Below are 27,050 nucleotides of genomic sequence, written 5' to 3' on the forward strand. Positions count from 1 at the left end.
CACAAAAGTTTTAATAAAAGGCAAAATAACAAAGCTCTTTACAGAGAAAAACCGAGCCTCTTGCCCGTGGTAAAACACATCACAAAAGCGATCACTTCCTTTGTTCTCTTCTTTTTCTACTGAATTGCCCAGGCGGGACTTTTTGGCTCCTGTCCAATTGGCTATCCTTAAGTTTGACATGAAGTCCTATAAAGTGTATTTTTACCTAATTGGAGAGAGAAACTTCTAGGCTTTTTTTTCCTTTGCAAGGAGACAAAAGATAATTTTGTCACTCAGTCAACAGGGAGCACATTCCTACACCCGCGGGGAAATCAGAGGGTTTGCAGGGCAGGAAAATCCCCCTGCTCGGGTGGGTGAGGCGGGGCAGGCAGCTGCGTCAAGAGCAGAGTTAAAATCAGCAGCAGATGACAAGAAATTCATCCTGACCGGGGAAGCGAGTGGCTAAAAATAGCAGCAAGGTTCTGAGCTGTGACAAGATGGGCTGGGATTTCTCCTGCCGGCAGATGTAAAATGGATCAGGGTCTGCACAATGGATCGGGGTCTGCACAATGGATCAGGGCGCTGCACTGCCGCCGCTGGTGCCTCTTGGGGGTACCCAGGGCTGTGCCGGCCTTTGGGGGGCACAGTGGAGGGGCTGGCTGGCTTTTGCAGGGTCAGCACACGCTGATTTTGGCATCTTTGAAAACCCAGCCCCGTGCCCAGGGGAGTGCAGAAAATGAGGAGCGCAGGGAGTGCAGCCCCTGTGGGGCTGCAAGCAAAGAAATCAATTAGCAGGGAATACAAATCCTCCCAGAAACTGCAGGAAAACTCCTTCTGGCAGCTGGCCTCCTGCCTCAGCCCAGGGAGGGCTGCCGGCCTGCCCAGCCCGTGCTGGGAGAGGGAGGACAAGCAGGAGGCTGTGCTGTGCCACCAGAGTGACGGGACAGCAGGTGACAGTGTGTGCTGGTTGTGGCCGCACAGGCAGGGACAGGGAGGGTGCTCTGGTCCCCTGCCCCACATGCTCCTGCTTGCTCTTCCATCTCACTGCTCGGCCCTAAGGTAGTGGAGTGGCATGAGCCAGGGGTGCCTGTGTGCCTGTCCCTTTGCCATTGATGTCCCCTGCTTGTCCCCCCAGCCCCAGGGCCCAGGGGGAGTCTGGCTCTGAGCTGCGGCTGTTGAAAGAAAAACCCACCAAGATTCCAGGGAGTCCTTTCCACGTGGGGAGCGTGTTTAGGATGTGTGTGTGCCCACCCTTCACTTTGGTGCAGCCCTTTGCAGCATCTCAGCGCAGACTGGGGGTGCTGGGGAAGGAAAACCCCCTCCAAGCCCTGCCCTGTCAGCCCCCAGCACACCTCGAAGGGGCAGCGTGGCAGTGCCAGGCTCTGTTAGTGAGGGCTCCTAACTAAACTCTTCATTTCCCGGGGGTGGGGCCGGGTTTGGATGTAATTGGTCACTGCCCAAGGGTCAGAACAAATTGCAAGGTGATCCATATTGATTTATAAGCATGTTTATTTTTACCAGCCTGGCGTGTTCCCCACCTGGGAAGCAGCAGTGCTTTCTCTGGCAGGGACGAGCCAGCAGGAGAGCTTTGATGTGGGCTGGCAGGCTCCCTGCAGCTCCCCTGGGGGCTCATCCAGGAGGGGCTGAGCTGCAGGATTGCTCTGAGCATGCAGAAATGCACGGTTGGCTTTGCAGCAGAGGCTCTCCCAAGCTCTCCAGCTGAAGTGCAAAGGGAGAGGGATGCAGGAAGGGCTTTCCATCATCCCCGTGGCCACAGGCGCCCCCGGGGCTCTGCCCTGCAGCGCAGGCACGGGCAGTGCTTGGGCTGGGCTGTGGGTGCCCACCCAGCTGCTTGGGCAGGGTACCCTCCATGCTGCCACGGGAAAGGCAACTCCAAACACTTCCCTGCACATTTTCTTCTCCGTCAAGCCTTAGAAGTCCAAGGAGGGGGATTTTTCCCTTTTCCCTGTCCTGCAGTCCTGCTCTGGAGCATCCATGGGGCACTGCCAGGAGGTGGTGGGCTGGTCCCCACTGCCACTAATGACAGGGCCAAGGGGTCTTTTTGGCTCCTTTTGTCATCCACCTTTTGTCATCCACCTGCTGACTAAAAGTGCCCAATAACCAAGAATTTTAAGCCACTTTCTGCAGGAATCAGCAATCACAGTTCCTCTTAGCTGCTCACCTTGAGCCCAGAGGTAAAATTCCCACTTCCCTCCAGAGTGTTCAGAAATGGCAGAGCCAGCAAGCCTGGGATTTCTGTGGAAACAAGAAGAGGGGCTGGTATGTTTTTGCCCCGTGTCATATTTTATTCTTTTCCTGTTATGTTGCATTTTATATGTTTTATTTATGGGGGAGTTTTTATGTAACATTTTTTTTTCCTCCTGGTGGCAGGGGGTCCCTCTGGGCTTCCCTGGGATGCAGGCAGGGCTCTGCTGGTTTCCAGTGGCTGGAGGGGTTCTGCTGATTTCCAAAGGGGTGTTGCAAGTCTGTCACCTTCCTGTGGCCATTTCAAGGCCATCATGGCCAGGTGACATCGCTGCCAGGCCACCTGGGTGCCACCTTGGGAGCTAAGGGAGGTGCCACAGTGGTGGCAGAGGCTCCCCCTGCTCTGTTGTCCCCTCCCATTCCACATCTGGCTGGGGACACCAGGCAGCCCCTCTGCCATCCTGCCTAGCAGAGGGAAACCGAGGCAGGGAGGGGTGCTGTGGGGCCAGGAGCTGTGCCCTGCTGGTGTGGGGTGCAGCTGGCCACCACAACGCCCTGGCACAGATGCCCAAGTGGTGTTTGCCCCCATCCCACCTGTGGGCAAGCCAAGGTTTTTGGGGAAGGGGTGGCCCACCCTGGTCCTAGCCTGCCACAGCCCAGCAGTGTCCCCGAGCCCAGGGAGAGCCAGGCCCTGCCACCTCGCTGCCTGGCACACAGTGGGGCATTGAGGGACACAGCAGGGCTTTGTCCCCCTGTGCCTGCCGGGAAGGGGCCGGTTGCCCTCTGCAGGCTCCCTTGGCCCTGTGCTGCCTCCACAGCTGCAGGGCACCAGGGGCACCCATGGGAACCGTGGCACCCACGGGACAAGGGCCACCCAAGGGAGCAGGCTGCACCTGCCACAGCCCTGAGACCATGGGGACCCACGAGTGTCCCCACCAGAATGCCACTGCCCCATGGGTGTCACAGGGCTGGGGAAAGTAGACGCAAGATTTCCAGCAAAAGGGGGAAAGCTTCTAGTTTGGAGCCTCCACAGCTGAAAGAAGGTTCCTGGGATGGGAACCCCTCTTCCCTGCTGCCAGATTCTGGAATCAGGGAGGTGACAGGGGGACACCACTGCTGTCCCACAGGTCCAGACTCTCACGCTGTCTCAATGGGCAGCTTGGACAAACACAGCCTGGTGGGGCTGGGGGATGTCCCCAGAGCCACCAACGATGGGGGACAACCCCCTTCCCTGCCCCCAGCCTGCTCTGTCACTTTTGCAAAAGCCTTTTCCCCCAGGAGGCTGAGCGGGGCCGCTGGCAGCGCTGCCCAGGCATCGCCGGGCACCCAGGAGCTGGCAGCCAAGGGGTGCTGGGGGGGCCGGGCAGGGCGGGCCCGCTCCTTTAAGGGGGGTGGCTGTCACTCAGAGAGCCCTTTTCTTTGCTGGAGAGCGGGACAGGCACCCAGAGGGGGAAATCCAGCGCGTGGGACCGCCTGGCAGGGAGGCTCGGCGCGCAGCACCGAAGCAGCAGAGCGGCGCCGCGGGACGTGACCAAGTCCAGCACCATGGGTGAGTATGAGGTGAGGGTGGGGGCCACCTGGAGAGCTGCTGCTGGTGTCTCTGGGGACCTTATCCAGAACAGAGCCCCCTGAAAGTTTCCTCTGGCACTGGTGAGGTCCTGGTGACCCCACTGTGCCCGTGCTGGCTGTGGGAGCTGCCGAGGGAGGATGCCTTAGCACAGCAGGGATGATGTTTTCTTTCCCAAGGCAGTTTTCTGTCCTTGTGCACTCATGTGCTGTCTGTGAGGGCAGCTGCCATCCCCACAGCCTGTCCCACCCCAGCCCTCACCCCATGGGCTGGAGAGATGAGAGCTCCAGCCTGGGGCTGGCAGGAGCTGCGAGGTCCAGGCAGGGCACTGAGCCCGTCACAGCTCGTGCCACTTGTGTGCCAGCAGTCTTGGGAAAACAGAGGCACACCTGGTGCCTCAGTTTCCCTACTGATACAGCAGATCTAATACTCACCAGTGTACCCCTGGGGTTTTAGGGCTGCTTTGTTCCCAGGGGTGCCTTGTTCTGCTGGCCCCCTGCCTCCTCCTCCTGTCTGCAGCACGTTGTTTGGTGCTGGCAGCAGCGGAGCCTGGGTACAAGGCTCAGGATTGTGTGGCACAAGGGCTCTTTCTCCCATCCTTTCCCCTCCCCAGGCTTCCCCCCTGCAGCTTCCCAAAGCAGGGGCTGTGGCAGGGAGCCTGTCAGGCCCTGTTGCATCCTGCAGTCCCCTGGGAATGGAGCTGTTCACTGCCCCAGCGCAGGCACCTCTGTGCCATCTCCCGGCTGGCCAAAAATCAAACCAGAAAAGGCAAGTTTGGCCCAGCGAGGGGCCAGACCCTGTGGGTCTCAGCCAGGTTGGGAGCAGCGCTGGCCAGAATGAACGAGGCCCCCCCTGGATCTGCTGTGTCCAAGGCAAACAAGAGGGAGGGGTCCCAGCACTCCCCTATAGCGCTGCCTTTGTTCCCTGTTTGCTCTTGGCGTGGGGCAGCCACTGGGGTGGCAGTGCCAGGACAATCCCCCATTGTCCTCGGTGCCACTGCGCAACCTTGCTCCCCGTGGGGAGGGGAGAGCTGGCCAGGACCCCACGGCTTTCTTTCCTCTTGGGGAGGAGAGAAGCACTGTGGGATTTGTGGAGGGAGCGTGGGTTTGGTGTGGGTGCCTTTTTGGCATTCAAGGCAGAAATTCTATGCCCAGATGGGATGTGCCCAGGGAGCCACTGTGCCCTGGGCAGTGGGGTGCCAGAGCCCACACCCTGGGGAAGGAGAGCAGCTTCCCTAGGTGCCACACAGCCAGGGCAGCAGCTTGTCCCAGCTTACCTGGAGCCAAATGCTGGTGGGTGCAAACCCACCTGGCTGTCTGCTCCCAAAGCAGGCAGGACACAGCTGGCTGGGCACCTCCAAACCCAGCCCACAGGGAAGCTGAGCCAACACTCCTGCACGGTAGAGCCCTGACGTGCGCAAGGAGCAGGTGCCCATGGCCTCACTCCTGAAAAAATCCAGCATTTAGGCACTCCAAGCAGCACACTGCTGTGTGTCCTTGCTTTGCCTGCCCTCACGCAGCTCCTGGAGGACTAAACCTATTACACAAGTGTTGTCATTTGTGGAGCTAGCACGGCTCTTTCCCACCAGCACGTCTGCCTGCATAAAGGGGCGGCTGCAGCCCGAGCTGCCTGCGGGGTGCCAGGCAAGGGATGAGTGCCCACAGTGCCACCTGGAAGTCCAGAGTGCTCAGGGTGTGTGCTGGCTCCTGCTGTGCTGCCCCAAGCAGGGCCACCTTGCTGGATCTTCCCTGGGGTTCGATTCTGTGGAGGTGCTGGGTTCCCCTCCATCTTTGATGGCAAAACAGAACTGCAGGCAGCTGTGGTGGCCGCTGTGGTGGCAGTGGGGAGCCCATTAGCAGCTTGTTTGCCAGGTCCCACTGGCATTACGCTATGTCACGCTCCATTTCCATCTGTTTGTCACGGGTCAGCATGGCTGGCTCCTCACAGCCCCTGTGCCCCACGCTGCCACCATCCCTGGGTACCCTTGGGTGGGCTCCTGAGCTGCTGGGAGAGCTCTCAGGGGAGCTGCTGGGTTTGGCTCTCCAGCACTGCAATGGGTTGTTTCTGGGGTTTTCCTTTCACCTGTTTCCCTCCTCCTGGCAGGCACCTTTCTCCCACTGCGCTTGTGCTCCTGAGCTGCAGGCTCCAAGCAATCCTTGTCCCAGCAGTCCCTACCAGGTCTCCTCTTTTCTCCACAGGTTTACTCGAGTGCTGTGCCAGATGTCTCATTGGGGCACCCTTTGCTTCCTTGGTTGCCACTGGCCTGTGCTTCTTTGGGGTAGCGCTGTTTTGTGGCTGTGGGCACGAAGCCCTCACAGGCACCGAGCAGCTCATCGAGACCTACTTCTCCAAAAACTACCAGGACTATGAGTTTCTCATCGATGTGTAAGTACCCTGCTGCAGAGCACCCGCCTCACACGGGGCCCCTCCAGCTGTGTCCATGCCAGGATGAGGTGTCTGGCTGGGCTGGCCAGGGCCAGGCTCTCACCCGGGCACCCCGGAGACCCTGCTGCCTTTGCCCATGGCTTGCATGGCAGGGTCCAAGTGGCCACTCGTTCTATTTCACACCAGTTTTTATCTGACGCTTGCTAGGTGTCCTGGGTAGAGCTGGACCTCTGCATGGGGTAGGTATGGAGGAGGTGGGGGTGTCGGTGGCAGCCTTGCTCTCCACAGCTTTGTCCCAGCTTGCTTTTCCTGTGGCTTCACCCTCAGTTTTGGTCCCCTTGGGGCAGCGTGGGGAGGGGAAGCAGCGGTGGCCAGGCTGCCACACACAGGGCTGAGCTCTCCAGCAGACCCCAGCACCTGAGCAGCCCTGCCCACTCCTGTCCCCCACAGCATCCACGGCTTTCAGTACTTCATCTACGGCACAGCTGCCTTCTTCTTCCTCTATGGAGCCCTGCTGCTGGCCGAAGGCTTCTACACCACCGGTGCCGTCCGGCAAATCTTTGGGGACTACAGGACCACCATCTGCGGCAAGGGCCTCAGCGCAACGGTAACTGGGGGCCCGAAAGGGAGGGGAGCGCGAGGCCCCCAGCGAGCTCACTCGTGGCAGCGGGTGTGTCATTGTTTGGGAAAGTGGCTAGGACATCCTGACAAGGTGATCTTAACCGGGGTTTGGCACCCCTTCGCGCGCCCCAGCGGGTTCACCACGCTCCGTGTGGCCACAGGGCAGGAGACTGCGGCCGTCCGGGTTTTGGGAGATCCCAAAGGGAAGCACAGCCCTGCTGTCCTCCCCCAGGCCTGCCGTGTTTCCTGGGGACCAATGCAGCCCAAATAGCTATGTTTAATTAAACTGCTTCATGTTTAAACATAGGCAGGGAGAATCTGAGCATCCCTGCAGTGCTGGCAGCTCAAAGCTCTGTGGCACCCGGTACCCCTGGGGTCATCCACTCCACTGTGCTTGGGAACTGTGACAAAGTGCTGGCAAAGGCATCCTGTGGCCTGGGGGAGCAGAGGGGCACGGCTGTGGTTCCCTCAGGGGCTGGTTGGGGTGGCACCACGGAGGGAGGGCAGGAGAGCCACGTTGACACGCCAAGGCAGCTTTTGCAGCTGCCCTCCCACAGAGATCAAACCCTGCTTGGCCGTGGCCACGGTCACCCTTCCCCAAAGGTGGCAGCATTCCTGCTGCTGCCAGTCCCCCCCATGCACACACAGCCGGGCGTGGATCTGGGAGCAGCGCTGGTGCTGTGAGCCGCAGGAGCCCCCAGCCTGGCTGCTGTCCTGTGCTGCCTGCCTGGGGACACGCTGGCTCTGGCAGGCGGTGCAGAGCTGCGTGCGGGCAGCATCGCACTCCCCACCTGCCCCACGCCCTCCCCTGCCTGGGGAACCTCGCGCTCCCCTGTCCGTGCCCTGGGCCACTTGGTAACCACGGCTGTGCCCGGCTTTGTCCTGCCCCTTGCAGTTTGTGGGCATTACCTACGTCCTGACCATCATCTGGCTCCTGGTGTTCGCCTGCTCCGCGGTGCCTGTCTACATCTATTTTAACACTTGGACCACCTGCCAGTCCATTGGCAACCCCACCAAGACCTCGGCCAGCATTGGCACCCTGTGTGCGGATGCCAGGATGTACGGTGAGTGCTGAGTTCACCACCCAGGAGCCAGGGCTCAGGGCAGAGGAGAGGGGATGGAGGGCAGGGCCCAGGCACATTGGGTGGGATAAAGCAGGGCAGGTGCTGAACAGCCCCAAAATGCTGGGGGGTGTGTGACAGGTGGCTGTAGGAAGCTGAGCAAGGAAGTCAATTGTCAGCCACACTCCACTCACCTGACTCCCACATCTCCACAGGTGTCCTGCCCTGGAATGCTTTCCCTGGCAAGGTGTGTGGCTCCAACCTGCTCTCCATCTGCAAGACCAGCGAGGTAACTCCTGCCACCTCATGTGTGCTCCCCTCAGTGGGACACCTTGGCTCTGGCCTCCCCAGGCAGCGCAGGGGACCCTGTGAGCTCACCCTCCTGTTCCCTTGCAGTTCCAGATGACTTTCCACCTCTTCATCGCAGCCTTCGTGGGGGCAGCTGCCACGCTGGTCTCACTGGTGAGTCAGTGCTCCCCCTGCCCAGCCGTTCTTCTCCGCCTGGCAAAGATGTGGGGGAAAAGGACAGCGAAGGTGGTGGGCATGGATGGGACAGAGCCTGTGCTCGTGTCGTTTTCTGGCACGTAAGTGCAGATGGTGAGTCCAGGCCATAAGGTAGAGGTGGCTGCAGGAGGGGATCTGGAGAGGCTTTAGCAGACCGCCAGGGAGAGGTCCCAATGCACGGAGTGCCCTGCCTTTCCCCGGCACTCCTCTTGTTTACACCAGCGACACGGCACTGTGCTGGCACTGCGGTGGCACTGCGGCGTCCCCACGGTGCAGCGGGGCTGCGGGGCTCTGCAGGGCACTGCTCTGTGTGTGGGGGTGTGGGGCTGGGGGCTGCCCCCTCGCTCACTGTCCTCCCACCCACAGGTCACCTTCATCATCGCCACCACCTACAACTTCGCAGTCCTCAGGCTGATGGGCCGAGGCACCAAGTTCTAGCCCACGAGGCGGAGCCCAGCCAGACCAAACGCCCTTTTTTGTCTAACCCCGAGGCTTTAACACTGCAGCCACCTGACACCAGGTCTCCTGCGTTAACTCTGCCTTCGCTGATGACTCCCCTCCTCTTCCTCCCTCGCATCCATTGTGCTGAGCGTGACCAGGAAGGAGAGCCTCCCACCAATGGATGCCTCTTCATGCACTTTTCTCTCGTTGCTCATCCGTAACCGGTTCGCTCTAGAGCAAAGCCCATCAACACCGGCCAGAGAAGAGGAGGGACTTTCTCCAATGTCCCAGTGTTGCCTAGGGATGAGCAAAGGCCTTGAAGCTCCTGGGAGGAAGAAATCCATGTAGGTTGCTCTATGAGTAGCAAGAGGCTACCTAGAGAGAAAAGGAAGTTGGCCCAGTCCTGGTACCATTGCTAAAGACTCTCCTGGAGCTGTCTGCTGTCACCACCCATGGATGGAGAATAAGAGAAGGATTTTTTTCCCTTAGCAGAGAAAGATGAATTTAACCTAAATCGCCTGCTGCAGCCACGGCAAAGGGAGTTCAGGGCAAGGATCTTCCCATTGTGGAGAAGAGAGTGCTGATCCCAATGCCGATAAAGCCCTAACCCAGCTGCTCCTATTAAAGCCTAAAGGAGTTTGGTGTCTCTGTAGACAAGGAGGACCCTTGGCTTTACCCTCCAGGCAGCAGAGAGGCAGCAAATAGGTTTGACTGAGGAGGGGACACCTCTGCAGCAAGCCCTGGGAGCATAAAGCCAGAGCCATCCCTCCGTAGGCAGGGGATAACCCTCGGGACCGCGTGCCTTGCCTGCCCTGCCAGTGCCCTTCACAATGGTGCTCTTCTCTGGGGTGATGTCTGCTTCTCTAACCTCCACTGTGCCAGAGAGCTCGGCTCGCTTCTCCCCCTTTTCAAATGTAACCACCCCTCCTTCTGTCCCTCTCGTCCCCTCACTTTTTTTCCTGCAAGTCAGGACAGCTGCCTTGTGCCTGCCAGGGTGGGAGGGACTGGCAGCATCTTGCTTCCAGGTGAAACCCAACAAGGAATTGAGGAGGGAAGGAAAGGTGGTGGTTTGGGGGTCACAAGGTGCAAACACAGCCCGTCTCTGCAATCCAGATCCTTACTGGTGCCAGTCTTTTCCCATGGAGAGGGATGGGGGACAAGGGGTTGGGTGGAGACCTCTTCTCCATGACTGTTCTCCAGCTGGAGGAAAGCCCTCTGGCTGGGTAGCATGGATCCAGCCAGATCTGCAGAAGTGCTCTTTCCAGTCCTCCTTGACAACTGGTGATTTGTTTTGCTCTCCCTGCCTCTCTCCTTAGTGCTAATCTTTGTGTTTATTTATTGGAGAAACTAATTTCAGTGGCAGACTGAAGCTCCACCTTGCATGGATTTTATTTTTTTTTTCATGTCTGTATTGTTATATATATTTTTAAGTGCTGGTTTCAGCAGGGGCAAGGATAAGGAGGCAGATCTGCTGAGCAGTGCATTTGAAGGATCCTTGCTGCCAGGAATGCTGAAATAGGTTGGCCAGGCTACCAACGCACACGGGATGGGGAGGGGGGAGATGCCAGCAGGGGTGGCAGGGTGGGGAGAAACCAGTCAAGATCTGGAAATTCACATCAGTGCTATCTCTCTTGGGGGTTTGCTGGGGTTTTTTTTCATATCCATTTAACAAAAAATAACCAGGTCCTCCTTCCCACCTTTGTCCCCAGACCCCACACACGCACACACACAAACACACACACATACACACGCAAAAAGAGTTAATCAACTGAAAGTGTTTCCTTCATTTCTGATCTAGAATTTCAACTTGTTAACCAGCAATAAAAAGGAGCAAGTTTTTAAAGACTTATCTTACAGGATGTATTTTATAAAAATTAAAGAAAATACATTAAAATTAAGAACATTCTGAACAAGATGTATGTCTGCCTGTCCATTTGTTGTGCTGGCTTTCCCACCTTATGCCCCCACAAGAAAAAAAAGGGGAGGCTCTCCAGGGAAAGGGAGGCTGCAGAAGAGAAGGTCTCAGAGGAGCAGTACTTGTGAAACCATGTGTGGGCCAGCAGCCCCTGCAGGGCTCTGCCCACTCCACGAGGTTCATAACTCTGACTTCAAAATCATTGTTCCCAGCTGGTGGGGGGCCCTTAAAACCACTTGTTTCTTCTCCAGCCACCCTGAAGAAAGCTGGGGTCTTGCAGCAGCTGCTTGCTTGTGTTTGGTGCTGCTGCTGCCCTTTAACACTCGGCCCACGTGCTGACAGCCTCTGCTATGTCTCCTCATGTAGCACAACAAAACCACAACAAAACTAACAGGACATCTCAAGCCAAGCTGGCTGGCACTAAGGCAGCATGTGTGGGATGAACATGGCCAGAGCCATGCAGGGTGGGCGATTGTCTCGCTTGCAGAGAGCCCTGTGTGGAACAGGATGGTCTTGTTTAGGCACAGGGGCACACTGGATAGTCACAGAGATAAACATGTTCTGTCTGTGGCTCTGTGGTGCCATTTGCTGCAGGACTGTTAACCATGTCCACGGTGCTGGTGTGTGGGAGCGCATTGGCTGCTGCCTTTCTGCCCCAGAAAACCTTAGGTGCATTTTTCCACAGCAGATGCTCAAAAATTATTGATTCAAATGTTGTTTCTCTTGGAAATCTCCCCAGAAGCTGTGCCTAGGGGCCTCCAGGAAGTGAGGCCACAGAGGGATGCTCCCAGCCCCACGGGTCTGCCCAAAAATGCAGATTTCAGGCACAGCCACATGCCCAGGAGTGGCAGGGTGGGACCTTCACTAGTCTTCCTAAATAGGACCATAACCCAAATCCCACTCCCCCCTCTCTTCCCTGGCTTCAGCCCCCTCCAAACAGGCAGCAAAGCTGCCCATGCAGCCTGGCCAGGGGAGGTTTAGCTCATGCACTGCTGCTGCCCCAGCTCAGTGGCACAGCTTGGCCTTGCCCTGGCTGACAGAAACCCATGGGGCTGCAGCCAGCATCAACGGGGCCCTTTGTTCCCTGCGTTCCCAGATGCCATCACCCTCCTCTCCCCATGCTGAAAGGGTCCTGTGTGTGCACAATCAGCCTCTGGGCAGGAGCGAGCTGGGGAACAAAACACCATCTCTTTCCCCTGGCAGAGACTGGTGCCCCCCCGGCCGGGGTGCGGGCTGGGGACAGCAAGTGCGAAGTGGTGTGTGAGAGCAGCCAGCAAGGCCAGGGTGCTGGGCAAGGCCCAGGGCTAAATGTAGCCTCATCAGGTGTGCCTTTGGCCATGCCCTGCTGCCACCCCACCTGGGGACATTGGAACTGCCCTCAGAGCTCCTTTCCTGGGCACCCAGTACCCTCCAGGAACTGGCTGAGGAAACACAGGGAATAAGCTCTGCCTCATACCAAACCCTATCTCTGTAAAAAACCAAACCAAACTAAACCACATCTTGGTCCATCAGGAAAGCTCCAAGCAGGGGACACAGTGCAATCACCTGCGGCTAAAATGCGGCAGTACTGTGCTCCCGCAAAGGCTGGACCAGAGAAAGGGACCCTGGAGCAAGTGCCATGAGCTGGCTTGCTGGCAAGAAGGCAACTCCCATCCCTCCGTCCTGTGCCCTGCCGCCCCGGGAGACGGCCCTGTGTGCCTTGGGGAGGGGAAAAGAGAGGGGAGGCGATGGCGGCACCCAGGGGGTGTTGGTGATGAGCATGGGCCCCCAGCCCTGCCCCGAGGGCGAAGGGCCGCGGGCTGGTGGCTCCTCCGCATCCCCGAGCCTCCGGGCGCGCATCCCCGGTCCTGCGGCTCCTCCCCGCGGCCGTCGATGCAGCGGCTCCTCGGGCTGCGAGGCAAGCGGCGGCGAGCCCCGGCTCTCCCCGCAGCCCCAGTCCCCGTCCCTGCGCTGCCCGGAACCCTCCCCCGAGCCTCCGGCACAGAGAGCCCACCAGGACACACCATAAACACACCAAAGGCTCATTTCTCTCAGCATGGATTCGGACTCAGCCCTGGAAAGGCTGTGTAGGATGATGTGCTGGTTTCAGCTAGGGCAGTTTTCTTCACAGTGGCTAGTACGGAGCTGTGTTTTGGATAAGCCAGCCTGGCAAGCAACTCTGCCTGCCAGGGCCGTGGCATGGTACTGACACCCACCTGCCATGGCTAAAGTCCTCACCTGCACCTGATCGAGCACCCAGCTGCTTTCTCTCCCTCTCTGCATGGTCCAGCTCTGCCAGGAGCTTCTGTCTGAAGATGAGGAGGGAATAGTAAGTGGAAAGTTACAGAATCACAGAATGGCCTGGGTTCAAAGGGACCTTAACAATCATCCAGCTTTCACTGCCTGCCACAGGCAGGGACAACTTCCACTAGAACAGGTTGCTCAGAGCTCTGTTCTCCCTGGACTTCAATCCCAGTTAACTTCCACGGATGGGGCAGCCACAGCTTCTCCATGCAGCCTGCTCCAGGAGTCCTGTACCTGAACGTGGCCATGTGCATCAGCCCCCAAAGGACCCCAGGAAGTCACGAGGAAAGAGCTCCTGCACCAGCTATGCAAGCACTGGGGCCATGGCCTATCTCTGTCCATCTCTGATTGCTTTTACATGAGCAATCACTTCAGCAGGCAAACCACCATCTCACAGATTAGCCCAATCTCCCTGTCAAGGGACTCTGACTCACCTGTGGCCTTCAGATAACCACTGATGGAGCTGCCACCACCTCCCACCTGGGCAGTGCCAAGTGCTCCTCAGTCCAGAGGAGAACACACCAGTGCTCTGGTGTCAGAGCTCCCCAAGCCTCTGTTTGAAACTGGAGCTTGGAGTAGGGTTCAGAGGCTCCCAAGGGGCATTTTTAACTCTTTAATAATTCTGCTCAACCTCAGCTTCACACAAGAATATGCTGTATCCAGAGATCCCATTAGTCTCCTCAGAGTTTATTGCCTTGAGGAGCAGCCCCAGAGCTGAGGAGGAGCTGCACTCAGGGAACACCCCTGGTCACCAGAGAGCAGCTCCAGGGCATCTGCAGCCACTGATGCTCCTCAGAGTGGCTCTTGAGGAGAACCCAGTTCCCTTAGCCCACCACCAAGCAGCTGCACAGCTCTTCAGGGGCATTTCCCGGCCCAGAGCAGCAGAATCCTCAAGAGGGCAGTGGGAAAGATGAATGGGATCAGGACATTCCTCACCCCTCCTCCTCTCCAAACACACTGGGATATGCTACAGCATCTGCCCCACACAGAAGCAGCTCACTGCCTTCCTTTGGAAACACTCCTTTGCCCTCCAGGATCCATCCTCTCCCCATGCCATGACAAAACCTACTGAGCCCTCTGCCACAGCTTACAGAGGGAAAGTGGGGAATAAGGGAATGGCCTCTCTATGGCTCCTGTCTCTGCCTGCACTTCCTTACAAACACCTCACACCAGGGGAGTCAGCAGCTTCTGGTGCTTTCAGGCAGACCCTTCCTGATGTGAGGCAGCCTCACCCAAACCCCACAACCCCACCATGCCAGAGCCATCTCCTACCAGTGTTGACTGTGTTTTCATCTGCCTTTTGAATAGTTGAAGTAGTTGGAGGACCCCAGACACTCCAGCCCACATTTAAAATGCATGGTTTCCAAGGACTTTGAACCCTATGCTGCCTCCTGGAATCACGCATAGTGCAAGCAGACCAGGGAGGAAAATAAACTAAAACGTTCTGCCAAAAGAAACAGCAGGCTCTGCAAACACAGAGAAAGTCTCCCAAAATAAGCAGCCATCCTGGCAGGACAGTGAAAGAGAACAGTCCCCATATGCCGATTTCCTTCTCAGCATCCTATGGAAATCATGCCTGGCTAAAACCCCCTGGAGCCCGAGGAACCAGTTCCAAGATCACCGGAAGAATTCACAGGAAAGTACTGGACTTGCTGCTGAGAGCCCAGGCTGAGAATTTAAGATGTAGTGACAGAAGGAAGCCATGTGGAATATTTCTGTTCTGAAACTGTTTTCTGATTCTCTTGAAAAGCCAAAACCGCTCACTGGATTCAGCTGTTGAGTTCTGATCCTTCAGCTCCTGGTCCAGGTAGGTACATGAAGGAATATCCCTCTGATCCCTTAGCAACTTCTCTCTGCCAATGCTGTAACTAACCAGTCCTCAGAAGAACAAAAACTGACATTGATAAACCAAGAAGGCAGCCACTTCCCAAACTCACTTGAATACATCCATGTTTTATTTGCTTAAATAAAGGTAGAATCTTGGTTTTACAATTCCAGTTCTGTAGCAATAGCAACAACCGCAGCAGCACAGGGGGACACGGGAAGGGATGGCTGTTGGCACTGACCTTGCAACAGAGTTCAAAATCCTGGCTCCTTTGGGAATTGTGCGTTTCGTTTAAAATAAATTAAACAACTGAAATATATTATACTCTACCTTAAAAAAAACCAAACAAACATGTAAGCCTAGTATAATAAGGGGGGTTTAATATAAAAAAAGTCAATGATCCAATGTCTGTTAGAAATAAAAGGTGCTGTGTAACACGTGCACAACAAGGCTCTTGAGCTTTAGCTACCAGGGTGCTGCAAACAGCTGCACATGTGCCTCCTGCACCGTGGCATGCTGAATCTCTGCCCTCTTCCGTAGGAGGTGCCAGTCCTCACACAGGTCCCAGGAGATCCATGGGAAAGTGGCGGTTTCACCTGCAGGGAGCTCCCTCAGCAGCTCCCCTGCCGGGGGGCCAGCATACAGGGACTTGAGTCTGTTCTCACCCTGAGCCCCTGCACAAACCAGCTCCAGGGAATGAGCCTGTTCAGGGATGGAACCTGGAACCACAGGTCACAGAGCCTGGGACCTTGAAGGAAATATCAAGCAGTGCTAATGAAGAAAAATCCAGAGGCCTCAGGAGGTCAGACACAGTTAAATAAACAGTAACAATAACATCCTGCAAAAATCTCTTTCACCTACAGAGGCAGAATCTTCTCCTTCAGGGAGCTGCCTAAATAGCATTCACTCCCTATGAATACAACTGTTCAGGCCTGTTTAGAAATTAGATCCCCCTAAAGCATTAATACTCCAGTCCTTTCCACACACGGTTGCCCTGCAGACAAGGGCAAGATCTCCCTGGGTTACCCCAGAAGAAATGGGGGAAAATGCTCATGCTCTGCATGCTCAGAGACTGTGCCTTGATGGGGACAAGCTGCCAGCACAGGGCAGAGACTGCCCTGCTCTAAAGCACAGCTTAAGGGAGGGTTGCTTGATTTGAGCTATAAAATTCACCACCCAGCAGCTGATCACAGTGGGAATCACCCGGCAGCCAGTGGATACGTGCTCGGGGCAGGCTCCTACGTGCCTGTGGGCAGCCACAGCTTTGGCCAAATGCTTGCACGGGAGGTTGCAGGGCACGAGGTTTGAATGGCAAAGACAGCAGTCAGCAAGCTCATCTCCGCTACACAGCCAGCCTGGGACTAACACCTAGCAGAGGGCAGGAGATGGGAGCAAAGCCTGGCATCCCTTCTAGAAGGCTCCTTGGGCCCCCCATGCCCATTTTTCAGCCACCTTGAACAGAGAAAGCGGTGCAGCTTTATCCCACTGGACTGAACACAGCAGTCAGTTAACCCAGCAGACACTTGACCAGTCTGTCACAGGAATTACAGATAAAGCATCCTGGATTTTTCCTATGAGGGATTGAGGGCCAGGCTGATGGCAGGGCTAACTGTGCCTGCAGCACCGTGCCTGACACAGCAGCTGAATGGCTCCATGCTGCAGCATTCACATGGGAACATCCACGCTGGAGCAACTGAAGGCGTGGCTGTGCCACTAATGAGGCACAGGGGTCACTGGTCCCAGACAGCGAGTGGGTTTAACAGCTGACCACGCATGAGACCCCCAGCCACCTGCACACCTAGGAGACAGCCCACCCACCTGCCATCTGGTCTGCTAGAGAACACAGTGATTACTTGTGACAGAAACCAGCTGAAGTGTCACACTCCAGATCTCCTGAGTAACCCTTTGACATGACCCAGTGAGCGTCCACATCAGTGTTTTCACCCAGGGCTTCAAGGCTGAGCTTCCACAAGAGACAAGGAAACATGTATTAAACAACAAGCAGACAGTCTCTCCAAAAAATAACACTCACACAAGACAAAGTTAGAGGTGAGGAAAAACAGACCAGAAATAGGCAGCTATGAAGAAACAATACTGTCACATTCAAACACAGGCCCATCTCTCCTTCATATGTGGCTTTACGTCAGAACTCTAACAATTTTCATCATAATTCAGCCTCAGGACACAACGCACTTATCCCAAACAACAGACACGCATCCCAGCCACTCCAGTATTTGGCTTTCTCACATGGGCCAGAGTCTTTATGACAGGTTTTGTTCAGTATGTCGAGTGGGATTTCCTTTGGCAGTATGGTTATGAGTGGGTCTAGTATTTTTTTTTAATTTCAGGACTAAAATACTTCAGTGTCTAGGATGCTCTCAGCTTTGCTCTGCAGGCAGTTCTTGGTAGAGAACCAATCCCTATTGTCTTTAGGGAATTTAAAGGGCTTTAACTCAACCCTTTAAAACCTGCTAAAACAGGCAGAGATGAAAGCAAGACTATGCTCACATGCTCTGTTAACAGCTCCCTCCTGCAGATAACATGCTCTGTGCCCGAAAACTCCAGGCAGGATTCAGATGGTGAGGCTGCAGCTCCCCAGTGAGCAAACCACCTCTTGTCCTTGTGGCCACTCTCCTCAGAGTGGCCCAGGGCTGCCCAGGTGTGTTTGATCCAGCCGCTGGCTCGAGTGCCGCTCCCAAAGCAGCAGCCACTCTCAGCAACAGGATGAGCCCGATTTGGAGCTGGAGTTCAGGTCAATGGTGTGGCCCAGCATGCAGTGCTCCAGCTGCTCCTCCACCGCCAGCACCTGTCGCACGGCTTCCTCAAAGGCCACTGTTACGTTGGTGTCATCCTTGGCACTAGTCTCCAGGTACGGATAGTTACCGTTTTCCATGCACCACGCCCGGGCCTCCTCTGTGCTCACCTGTCTCTCCAGTTTGTCTATCTTGTTGCCCAGGACTACAAATGGGAAGTGCTCAGGGTCCTTCACATCAGCATAATAGATAAACTCCTTCTGCCAGTTACTGAGGTTCTCAAAGCTCTGCCTGTCATCCACGCTGAAGGTCAGCAGGCAGCAGTCTGCTCCCCGGTAAAAGGGCGTCCGCAGGCTCTTGAACCTCTCCTGCCCCGCAGTGTCCCAAATCTGGAGGGTCACAAATCGCCCGTCCACCTCCAGGTCCCGGTTCAAGAACTCCACCCCAATGGTGTGGAACGCCTGCGAGTCAAACTTGTTGGTGACGTACCGATTCATGAGGGAGCTCTTCCCAACTCCACCATCTCCAAGGAGAATGACCTTTAGGAGCAAGGACTTGCCACTCATTGCAGCAGGACGGAGGGGCAGGGTACCAAGGCAATCTGCAGCGTTCAGAAATAGTACAAAACAGCCATTTGTCTTGTGGGTTCTGCAGAAGAACAGAATATGGTATTTCCATCCCCATTTCTGAAGTTTTGTATATAGGAGGTGATGTCTGTTTTTAGAGAGATCTTACCATCCTAATCTCTCTTATTAAAGAGTTTAGAGCTAGGAACTGGACAAACTTTCAGGCACTCAAGTCCTCCAACAGGTCCAAAATGGATGCAGCACATGACCCCTTAAGTGCAAGGCAAAAACAACTGTTGAGAGTTTAGTATCAATTACACTACTTTTGGTAAAAACTCTGTATCACAAAGCTTGTCCAGTTTTTCCAAACACATCATCACTACTTAAAACATCTCTCCGGGCCTGCATCCTGTGAGGCTATCACAGAAACAGCAAAATCACCAGGGACAACCATCACCAGGCCTTCCTTTCCACTGTACCATCACCAGCTAAATAATTTCTCCTCTCTGACTTGCTCTACTGGAAGGATGCAATAGATGTGCAGGTCTAATACCAATACAAGTAATTTGTCAAGCCAGTTCTTAATCACCCTGAGGATGCTGACTCACCTTGCCAGCGCAGCTGCGCGTGATCTCTGTGGCTCGGAAGGGGTTTCCCAGGCACAGGACCAGCTGCTCTTTGCTGGCAGGGCCTGCCACAGCCCAGTTTGCTCAGGCTCAGCTGCAGGTTCACATTGCAACAACCCAGACACCACAGGTTCCTTAGTCAGCACCCTCAAGGCCAAGTGCCAATGCATGCTCCCCCTCCCAGGGACACTCTGCAGGCTAGGGTAAAGGCCTGACATGAAATAAGAGGTTTGTTGGGCTGTTGTACTGTACCTGCTCTGTCTCCAGGACTGTCCAGGGAACACCTTCCTCCAGTGTTTCAGTCACTAAAAAACAAACATCAGTCATCAAGGTTACCAGAGCTGCCTTTGTTCTCTTTCAGTTTGTGATGCTGACTGAGGATGGAAGGACAACAGCAGAGCTCTAGGAACCTGCACGTGCAGTACTGATGGCTGGAGTAAAACAGCAAGAACAAAGCACTGAACAGTTTCCCTTGCCCTGAGTGAAATGGAACAGAGCCCATTTCTGGCCAGGGCAGAGCCAGTACAATGGGCATGCTGAACCCCAGGTAAGAACAGAACAAACTGAAGGAGCTCTGACATGAGAGCACAGGCTGTGCAACCTGTGTCTCCCCTCAATCCAGGGGATGATAACAACTCTGATCTGCTTGCCCTGCCTACTCACACACCCTGGAATCTGATTAGAGGGTTGAACACACAACTGAATCTACTAACCAGGAAAGTGAGACAGCAGGGAACAGCCTGGGATGAAAAGACAAGGAGCTTGCTTGCACCTGCTACCAACATTCCTGGGAAGGGTGTGGATGAGTAGTGCTGCTTAGTGATGACATCTCCAACCCACTGAAGCAGGAGTGTGTGGCACTGCTCAGATCAGCACTCCTGCTCCTTCCAGGCCGTACCCTGCTTTCTGCCTTAACCTCGGGGGTCCTGTTCAGCCTTGATTCTGCTCTTTTTGCAGCCCTTTCAAACAGTGCTACCGCAAAGCCAAAAGCAGAAACTTCTGCTTTAAGTGAGTTTCTACACTTTCTGCACAAAAGGCTCACGAATTTCACTTCCCTGCACAGAAACACCTCAAACCAAGTCCAGCTGAGCTAATCTGATGGGCTATTTGAGGAGCAGTGTGTGACCCAGTATTTCTAAAGCAAAGACTAAAATGCAAATGTCAGAAGAGACAAACAGGAACTGCAGCACAGGTCCCCAGGGCCCATGGCTTAGGGGAAATCCTGCCCCATGAGCAGGTGAGCTGTTCAACACCCTTGTTCCTTTCCAAACCTTCCTGAGGGATGTCTAAGACAGTCACTGCCACCAAAGCCCCTCCTGGCACAGGCCATCAGCCCCGAGCAGAATTTCTGTTTAGAAATGCTCTGTTAGCAAGTGACTCTTTTAAAAAAATGACTAATAGGTTATGTCGGGCTGCTGCAGAGCCTGCAGGACTCAGAAGAGGGCTCAGGTCAGCACGCTGCCGGCAGCCGTGACACAGCCTTGACATCGCTGGTCCCGTTGCGACCTATTCCGGAGGCTGAACCCCACTGCAGCAGGGCCGACCCGCTCTCGCAGGCCGCCAGCACCTGTGTGCAGGTACCAACAGCGGGGTGGGCACGCCGGGTCCGACTCCCCCCTGCTCCCCAGGCCCCGGCGCGGCGGAGGCGAGACCCTCCGGCGGGTGCCATCCCGCCCCACGGGAGCGGCCAGGGAGGAGCCCGCAGCCGAGGAGCGGCAGCCGCGAGAGGCTCCCTCGGCACGGGCCGCGGTAGAGGGACGGCTCTCCAGCCCCCCGCCCTCCGCAGGTGCCCGGGCCAGGGGCGGCGGCGCCGGGCCCGCCCTTACCTCACCCTCACCGCCCTCCGGCCGCCGCCGCCGCCCGGCCCGCGGGGCGCAGGTGCCGCTCAGCCCCGCGCCTGCGCCGCGCACGCGCCTCCCGCCGGCCGGCACGGCCCGCCCTCGGCCGGCAGGACCCGCCCCGCAGCGTCCCGCGGTCACTCTCCTCACGGCTTTGAATGTCCTCCTTGTGCTTCCTCGGCCCCCTCATGGCCCTGCATGTCCCCCCTGTGCCTCCTCAGCCTCCTCACGGTCCCGCATGTCCCCCTTGTGCCTCCTCAGCCCCCTTACAGTCCCTCCGTCACTCCCCTCACGGTCCCGCATGTCCCCCCTCTGCCTCCTCAGCCCCTCACACTCCCCTCTCACAGTCCCACCTGTGCCCTCTCGCTGCCTCCCCTGTCACCCCTCGATGTCCCGTCCCCTTCGTGTCCCCCTGTGCCACTCACGGTACCCCCCGTCACTCCCCTCCGCAGTCCCTGCATGTCCCCACTGTGGCCGACAGCCCCGCAGTGCTCGCCCCCGGCAGTCCCCTCACAGTCCCCTCTGTCACTCTCCTCACAGTCCCCGCATGTTCCCTGCCCCCCGCAGCCTCCTTAATGCCAGTCCCTGTCACTCCCCGGTCTCCTGTCTCCTCACAGTCCCACATGTCGCACCGCAGCCCCTCACCGCCCTTCCCTGTCACTCCCCTCACAGTCCTGCCTGTGCCCCTCTCTGCCTGCCTCTGTCACTGCTCTCATTGTCCCCCCGTCCCCACTTTGTCACTTCAGTGACAGCTGCCCGAAAGAACAAGACTCCCCCACCCTCACAATCGCCCACGGGTCCAGGAGCGAGAATATCTTTAAGGAGGTTTCCGGGGAAGAACAGCTAATACAAACATTACTTTGAAGGGGAGAATTGTGGCCAGCCTTGCCCAGACTGTGAGAGCAGGGGGAGAGGGAAACCAGACCCGCAAGTGGCCGCAGAGGAGTTTTGGGGAGCAGCAGCCACTTGTGTGTTCCCCTGTGGTTGGCATCATCAACTCTTCTTCCTAATAGTGCCTGGTGCTCACCAAAAGACACCTTTGAAACTTGGGGACACATCTCACTGGGGCTGCAACATGCCTTGGGCACCTTCTCCAGGGGGGAAGAGCAGGGACCTCTGGTATGGACATCCAGGGCTTTTGGCCATCTGGATCATGTGTCAGCTCCAGGGCTGAGTGGGTGCCACAAAAGTGCATCAATTCCCTTCTCCCCCCGGGAAAGCATGAGATGGGAGGAGGATTTAAATTAAGCCAGGGATTATATTAATACTGGCCTCAGTGATCTGTCAGAAGAGATGGGGAACAAGGAAAGCCTAGCAGGGTGAGGAGGGGGAGGGCAGAACAAGGGTCCAAGGTCGAGGCTGTTGGCAGTAGGGGACCAGGGCAGTCTGGGGAAAATGTGGGAGCTCCAGGGGCGTGCATCTGGGGCACCACTGTACACAGCAGCTCCAGGACAGAAGTGCAGGATGCTGCTGGTACCAGTGACAGATGCAGCCTGCACCACCCACTGGGAGATCCCTCCAAACCAGTCCAGATCCCCATGCCGGCTCTGTCAGGACCATGCATTGCTGGAGTGAGCCTCTGAGCATGGCACACTTGCCCCTGCCAAGTTCCCTTTTCCTGGCAGCCATGCAATCTTGTTATTTGGCAGTATTTATTGATTAGGGATCTAATTTAACATGTAAGGGGTGAGCCTTGATTATGAACAAGAAAGGGCCACCACGGCAGATCCTGCCAAGGCAGCAGAGGCATGATGCTCTGCTGCAGCACTGTGCCATGCTCTGCCTTCCTGCACCACCCCTGTCAGGCCTGGCAGACACCTAATCCTCAGGGGAGGGTTTAGGGAGGGCAGCACATCCCTGCAGCTCAGCCAAAGATGCCACATGGCCAGTGACCCCAGCTGACCATGCTCGAGCTCAAGGTACCCTGTGTACCTCCAGGGTAATCTGTGGGTGCTGGCAGCTGGTGGAGTCACTTGTCTACCTGAGCAGGGATGTGCCTGGTCTGATTTGGCTCCCAATGGCTGTGCAGTCTGGTTGTCTTGCTGCGCTGGATAACAACCTGTTTGGCATCTGTGGTGGACACCAGTTACCCACCAAGCTGCTCTAGCACTCCCTTCCTCAGCAGATAGGGCAGGGAGAAAGTTAGATGGAAAAGAACTTGTGGGTCAAGATAAAGGCAGATTAATAAAGCAAAAGCTGCATGCAGAAGCTAAGGAAAGCAAAGAATTTATTCTCTACTTCCCATCAGCAGGTGATGTCCAGTGGCTTTTGAGGAAGTAGGGCTTAAGCATCCTACTCTGCTGAGCACTGTGCTGAGCTCGTACTCTGCACCATAATGCAGAGTACAAGAAGGCAAAGCCTTCTTGTGTCTCTACAGCAATTATATTGGCAGCCTTCTTGGGATTTCCTCCTCTTAACAGCTCTCTTCCCTCTCATGTCTCATACGTGGGCTTTCTGCTTAAAGCTGAGTTCACCATCCCACTGCTTGTTGTCCTCCCCTGCTCAGGCAAGAAGAAACAGAGTACAGCACATGTATTTGGGGCTCACTCTCCCACTGAGCAGGGTAGGAGGGGACTGACTTCTTGGGTGCTCCTCACAGCCAAGGCACTGGCTTATAGGCATGAGGAGGGACAGATATTTCGTCAAAGTTCTGGAGCCAAGAAGGTGTTTTCTTCAAAGCTGGTGTTTTCATACCTGGGTAATACATTGCTGCCAAGCTGCCAGAATGACACTGAGGCACACTGAATCATCTTCCTTCACACAGCTTCTGTGCACTGAACACCTTCTGCATCTCTGGAGACATCATCATTGTCTAGATCACTGTAGGTGACCTCCAGCATTATTTAATTCTCTCAGGTGCTGGATGCCTTCATCTGTGCTGGTCCACTTTCCTGAGTAGTTCACAAGATCTTCCCTGTATAGATGTCTTGCCCTCACAAGACATCTATACAGGGAGAGGAGCTACCTGCAGAGACTGTAAATTGCTGCCACAAACTCCCAGTTGTTAACTAGTAGTTTTAAACAGCCCGTGTAAGGGTGAGCAGGGACCTCTTGAGCCTGCACAATAAAGCCACCCACATCAGTCCTGAGTAAGGAGAGGGAGATGTATTCCCTGAGCCTCTCCACAAGGCAGCTCCCCCAGCAGAACAAGGCCATCAGTGCCAGGGCAAAGCACAGAGCCATGGTTTGTACTAACATGTTCCCAAAGCCCAGCAAAGTAAAGAGATAAGAAATGCAGCCAACAAACTCTGTGACCCAACAGGAGCTGCCTGCTTAGTAACTACTATGGCTAAAGCACACTTAGCACAAGTTAAGGAATGGGCTTATCTGGGCATGACCTTGTGCTGCTGAGAGCAGTGCTGCCCTGGCCCCATGGCCAGGAGGGGACCTCGCCTGTGGGTCCTGGGCAGCAGGGGGATTTGTCTGGAGATGGGGACATGGCCCAGGAGCCATGTGCTGGGCGAGCAGTACCAGGGGGTTGCACTGGGGCAGGGACTCTTCAGGGCACAGGGCTCCTTCAGCATGAGAGGTTTTACTCCCCTGGCTCAGCTGCATCCCTGCCCAGAGAGGCTGCAGCAATTGTACGGCTGCCTTGGCTCTCACTGCCAGCTCTGGGAGTTAGGGCAAACAACAGGAAGCTGGTGCCAAGGTGAGGAGCCCTGATCCAGCTTCGACCCCCTGCCAGCCTGTGGTCACACAATGCTGCTAGCTCATGCCTCGATTAATTCATCACACGTCCCGTGCTGCAGCTGGGGCTTGGGGCTCTGCTTTTGTTCCAGCCCCGGTGCACGGCTCTGCAGCTGCTTCTCCAAGACGTGTACCCAGCAGCAGCTCCAGCCTGTGGCATCTGCTCTGGAACAATTTCCAGCACAGGAACCTCCTGAGCAGTCTTGCCACCCTAGCCTTAGCCACCCCATTTGCCCTGAGCCTACAGCTCTGAGCAAGTTGTCAGGTACATCATTCATTTATCTCCCCAGGAAGGAGCTCCATAGGTGGAGCAAAGCTGGGGAAGACTCCATGATTCATCCCCCTCTACCCCACACAGCTCAACCTGCCCTAAAAAAGTGACCTATCTTGTTTTTGTGAGCTGGTCTGAGGCAGCAGGGAGGGGGAGATGCCTGGGCTGCAGAGCTGCCTCTCAGACACAACACTGCAGGCAGGGGCTTGTCCCAGCTTCCGTGCAACCGCAGGCCTGGCAGTGGCTGAGCCACGCACCACTGCCCTCACCTCCCCGCCCATCCCCTGCTCTTCCCAAGAACCCCTTGGCTGGTTTTTAGGGACATGTTAGATGACAGGGTGACAGAGCAGGTATCACCATAGGAGGCAGCACCAGACATAGTTCTGCCCTGATGTAGGTGCACAGACAGGGTGGGCCTTTGGCAAACTGCACAAGGCATCTGTTGCAACACGCATATCTACTGCCTATGGCTCTGGAGCTGGTTCCTGGAAAACTACAGAGGAGTCTGCCAGGCTGGGCAGGGGGGAGTTCAGCCTGTGCTGCCACGGACTCTGCTCTGGGACCCACAGGAAAGGGACACGGCAGCAGGGGCAGAGGAGGGGGACAGGGGGCACATGGTATTCCGGCTGTTGATTGCAAAGGAAAGTGCCTGGACAGAGGGAAGGAGAGAAGCTGCTCCTACTGCGGCTCTGGAGGTGCCTCTGCCCTGCCTGAAAGTGATTCTGGGGGGGAGTGCAAATGATCATATTCCCAAGCTGACCCTCGGTTTGTACCCTGCATCCCACCCACTCTGCTGCTGAGCTCGTACCCTGCACCATGCTGTGCCCAGCCTGGCCCCAGGTTCCCTGTGGGCAGCAAGAGATTCCCGTACAGGTTTATCCAGGCAGGTTTGGGGCTGTGATGCCACAGGAGGCATGTGGGGGACACAGGCTTGGGGATAGCAGTGTCCCGGCAGAGAACACTGATCTCTTCACTGGCCAGACAGAGTGAGGTGACATTTCCTCACCCACTCCTCACATCATAAAGGTGTATGAGCGGCCTCAGGCACTCCTGGAAAACTCCTTCCAGCTGTGCCATGACTTGGGCATTGGGTGCATCCCTGCTGCCATCACTGCCATGGGTTTGAGCCCCCACCTTATTTCCCCCTCCGCTTCCTGGGATGTCATACCCCAGCTGTTGCCTGTGGAGAGGAATAAATCATGGAGAGGGGTCTGTGCATCGGGAACCGGGGAACAAAATGGCTTTTCATGCCATAATCCTTTGTAATAAAACACCAGAGGCAAGAAAGATGATAAACAATGTCTCCTGTGTGAGCCAGCTGCTTCCTAAAATAAAGCGCTCCTCTGCTCCGTCAGCTGCCCCGGCTCGGGCGCAAGTGCGGGCGCTGCCGCAGACACCGGAGCCGCGTTCCCGCAGGAGCACATGCTGCCGCAGCCCCGGGCACGGCCCCTCCGGCCCGCGGGAATCTGTAGAATGCAGCCGGGGCGGCCAGAAGAGAGCACTGAGCTCCGGCCGCTGTCAGGAGCGGGCTGGGAGCCCCCGAAGGGCTCGGCATCCCCGGCGCCAGCCGCGCGTGTCCCCGGCCGAGGCACGCAGCCCGGCCGCTCCCACCTGCGCCCCGGGCCGCGACAGCCCCGGCAGGTGCGGGCAGCGCAAATGCGGGAGCTGCAGGGGCGCTCCGAGCGTGACTGCCCGGCTTTGTCTAGAGCCAGGTGCTGGCAGGAGCCTGGTCCTGAGCAGGAAGCTCTGCGTGCTCCCGGTTCACCACTACTCATGCTGAGCCCTCCTTGGCAGGGAATGAGTAAGCTCCTGCTGGTAAACCTGACCTCCAGGGTATTATTTCAAGAGCAGCAATAACGTTTGCACTGCCGGGGAAGGTGTTGTGTTGTGCTGAGTGTGTGCAGCCCACAGGCCAGTTTCCCAGCGCAGGTGTCCAAGGGTTTCTGGCTCACTGTGTGGGTGCCTTTGTGGGTGCAAAGGGACAGCGGCTTTCCCTCCCCATGGCCATGGGAGTTCTTCAGCACATGGGAGTTCTTCTTGTGCTCCTTCCCACCACAGGATGGGGACAGCTTGTCTGTCCATCCTTCCCAGGTCACCAAGTGGCCCCATCACACACAACTCTCACACATCGTGGTAGCCTACTATCAACTTCTTTGCCAAAGGACTGTGGTCACTAGCCCGCACAACACTTTCATTTCCCCACTATTGCTCCTTCTCTTTTGCCTTCCTCTTTTACAGCCACGTGCTTTCCTCTTTAACTATCCCCATGTACAGATCCTCCCCAAGCAGTCCCAGCAGAGGTTTTCCCTGGCAGCTCATGCTTGCTGCCCCTTGTTCCCCTCTCAACCTCAGCCACTATGGGGTGGTTTGAGCTCTGTGCTTGGCAATGTGTCTGTGCAGGAAGCAGAGACCTGGCAGGAAAAGGCCAACCCAAGTGACACAGAGGTGGTGACATGTTTTCCCCGGGGATGCAGGGAACAGGGAGGTGGGGGTGGGCAGGATCCACCCATTGGGGAGCTGCAG

The 27,050-nt window shown here is 56.3% G+C and overlaps 2 protein-coding genes across 5 annotated transcripts; one reads left to right on the plus strand and one right to left on the minus strand.

Annotated features, from left to right (window-relative positions):
* Positions 1-3,602: 3,602 nt before the first annotated feature.
* Positions 3,603-10,678, plus strand: PLP1 (proteolipid protein 1). 2 transcript variants are annotated; one of them, XM_041485193.1, is made up of 7 exons: positions 3,603-3,733; positions 5,950-6,136; positions 6,587-6,848; positions 7,653-7,821; positions 8,034-8,107; positions 8,215-8,280; positions 8,689-10,678. In XM_041485193.1, exons 1-7 carry the CDS (start codon positions 3,730-3,732, stop codon positions 8,758-8,760), a joined length of 834 nt encoding a protein of 277 aa, XP_041341127.1. In that variant the 5' UTR covers positions 3,603-3,729; the 3' UTR covers positions 8,761-10,678. The 2 variants fall into 2 exon arrangements, with proteins under 2 accessions (XP_041341127.1, XP_041341128.1); XM_041485194.1 differs by having other exon boundaries at positions 6,587-6,743.
* A 4,216-nt stretch (positions 10,679-14,894) lies between these two features.
* Positions 14,895-20,620, minus strand: RAB9B (RAB9B, member RAS oncogene family). Of its 3 annotated transcripts, XM_041485310.1 has the most exons (4): positions 20,558-20,620; positions 18,984-19,036; positions 18,275-18,376; positions 14,895-18,187 (listed from the first exon to the last, which is right to left on the minus strand). In XM_041485310.1, exon 4 carries the CDS (start codon positions 18,103-18,105, stop codon positions 17,500-17,502), a length of 606 nt encoding a protein of 201 aa, XP_041341244.1. In that variant the 5' UTR covers positions 18,106-18,187; positions 18,275-18,376; positions 18,984-19,036; positions 20,558-20,620; the 3' UTR covers positions 14,895-17,499. The 3 variants fall into 3 exon arrangements, with proteins under 3 accessions (XP_041341244.1, XP_041341242.1, XP_041341243.1); XM_041485308.1 differs by lacking the exon at positions 18,275-18,376 and having other exon boundaries at positions 14,895-18,140; XM_041485309.1 differs by lacking the exon at positions 18,275-18,376.
* Between the last annotated feature and the right edge of the window lie 6,430 nt (positions 20,621-27,050).

This window comes from Pyrgilauda ruficollis, unplaced genomic scaffold, assembly GCF_017590135.1.
Source record: "Pyrgilauda ruficollis isolate IOZ18807 unplaced genomic scaffold, ASM1759013v1 scaffold7, whole genome shotgun sequence".
Lineage (NCBI taxonomy): Eukaryota > Metazoa > Chordata > Aves > Passeriformes > Passeridae > Pyrgilauda > Pyrgilauda ruficollis.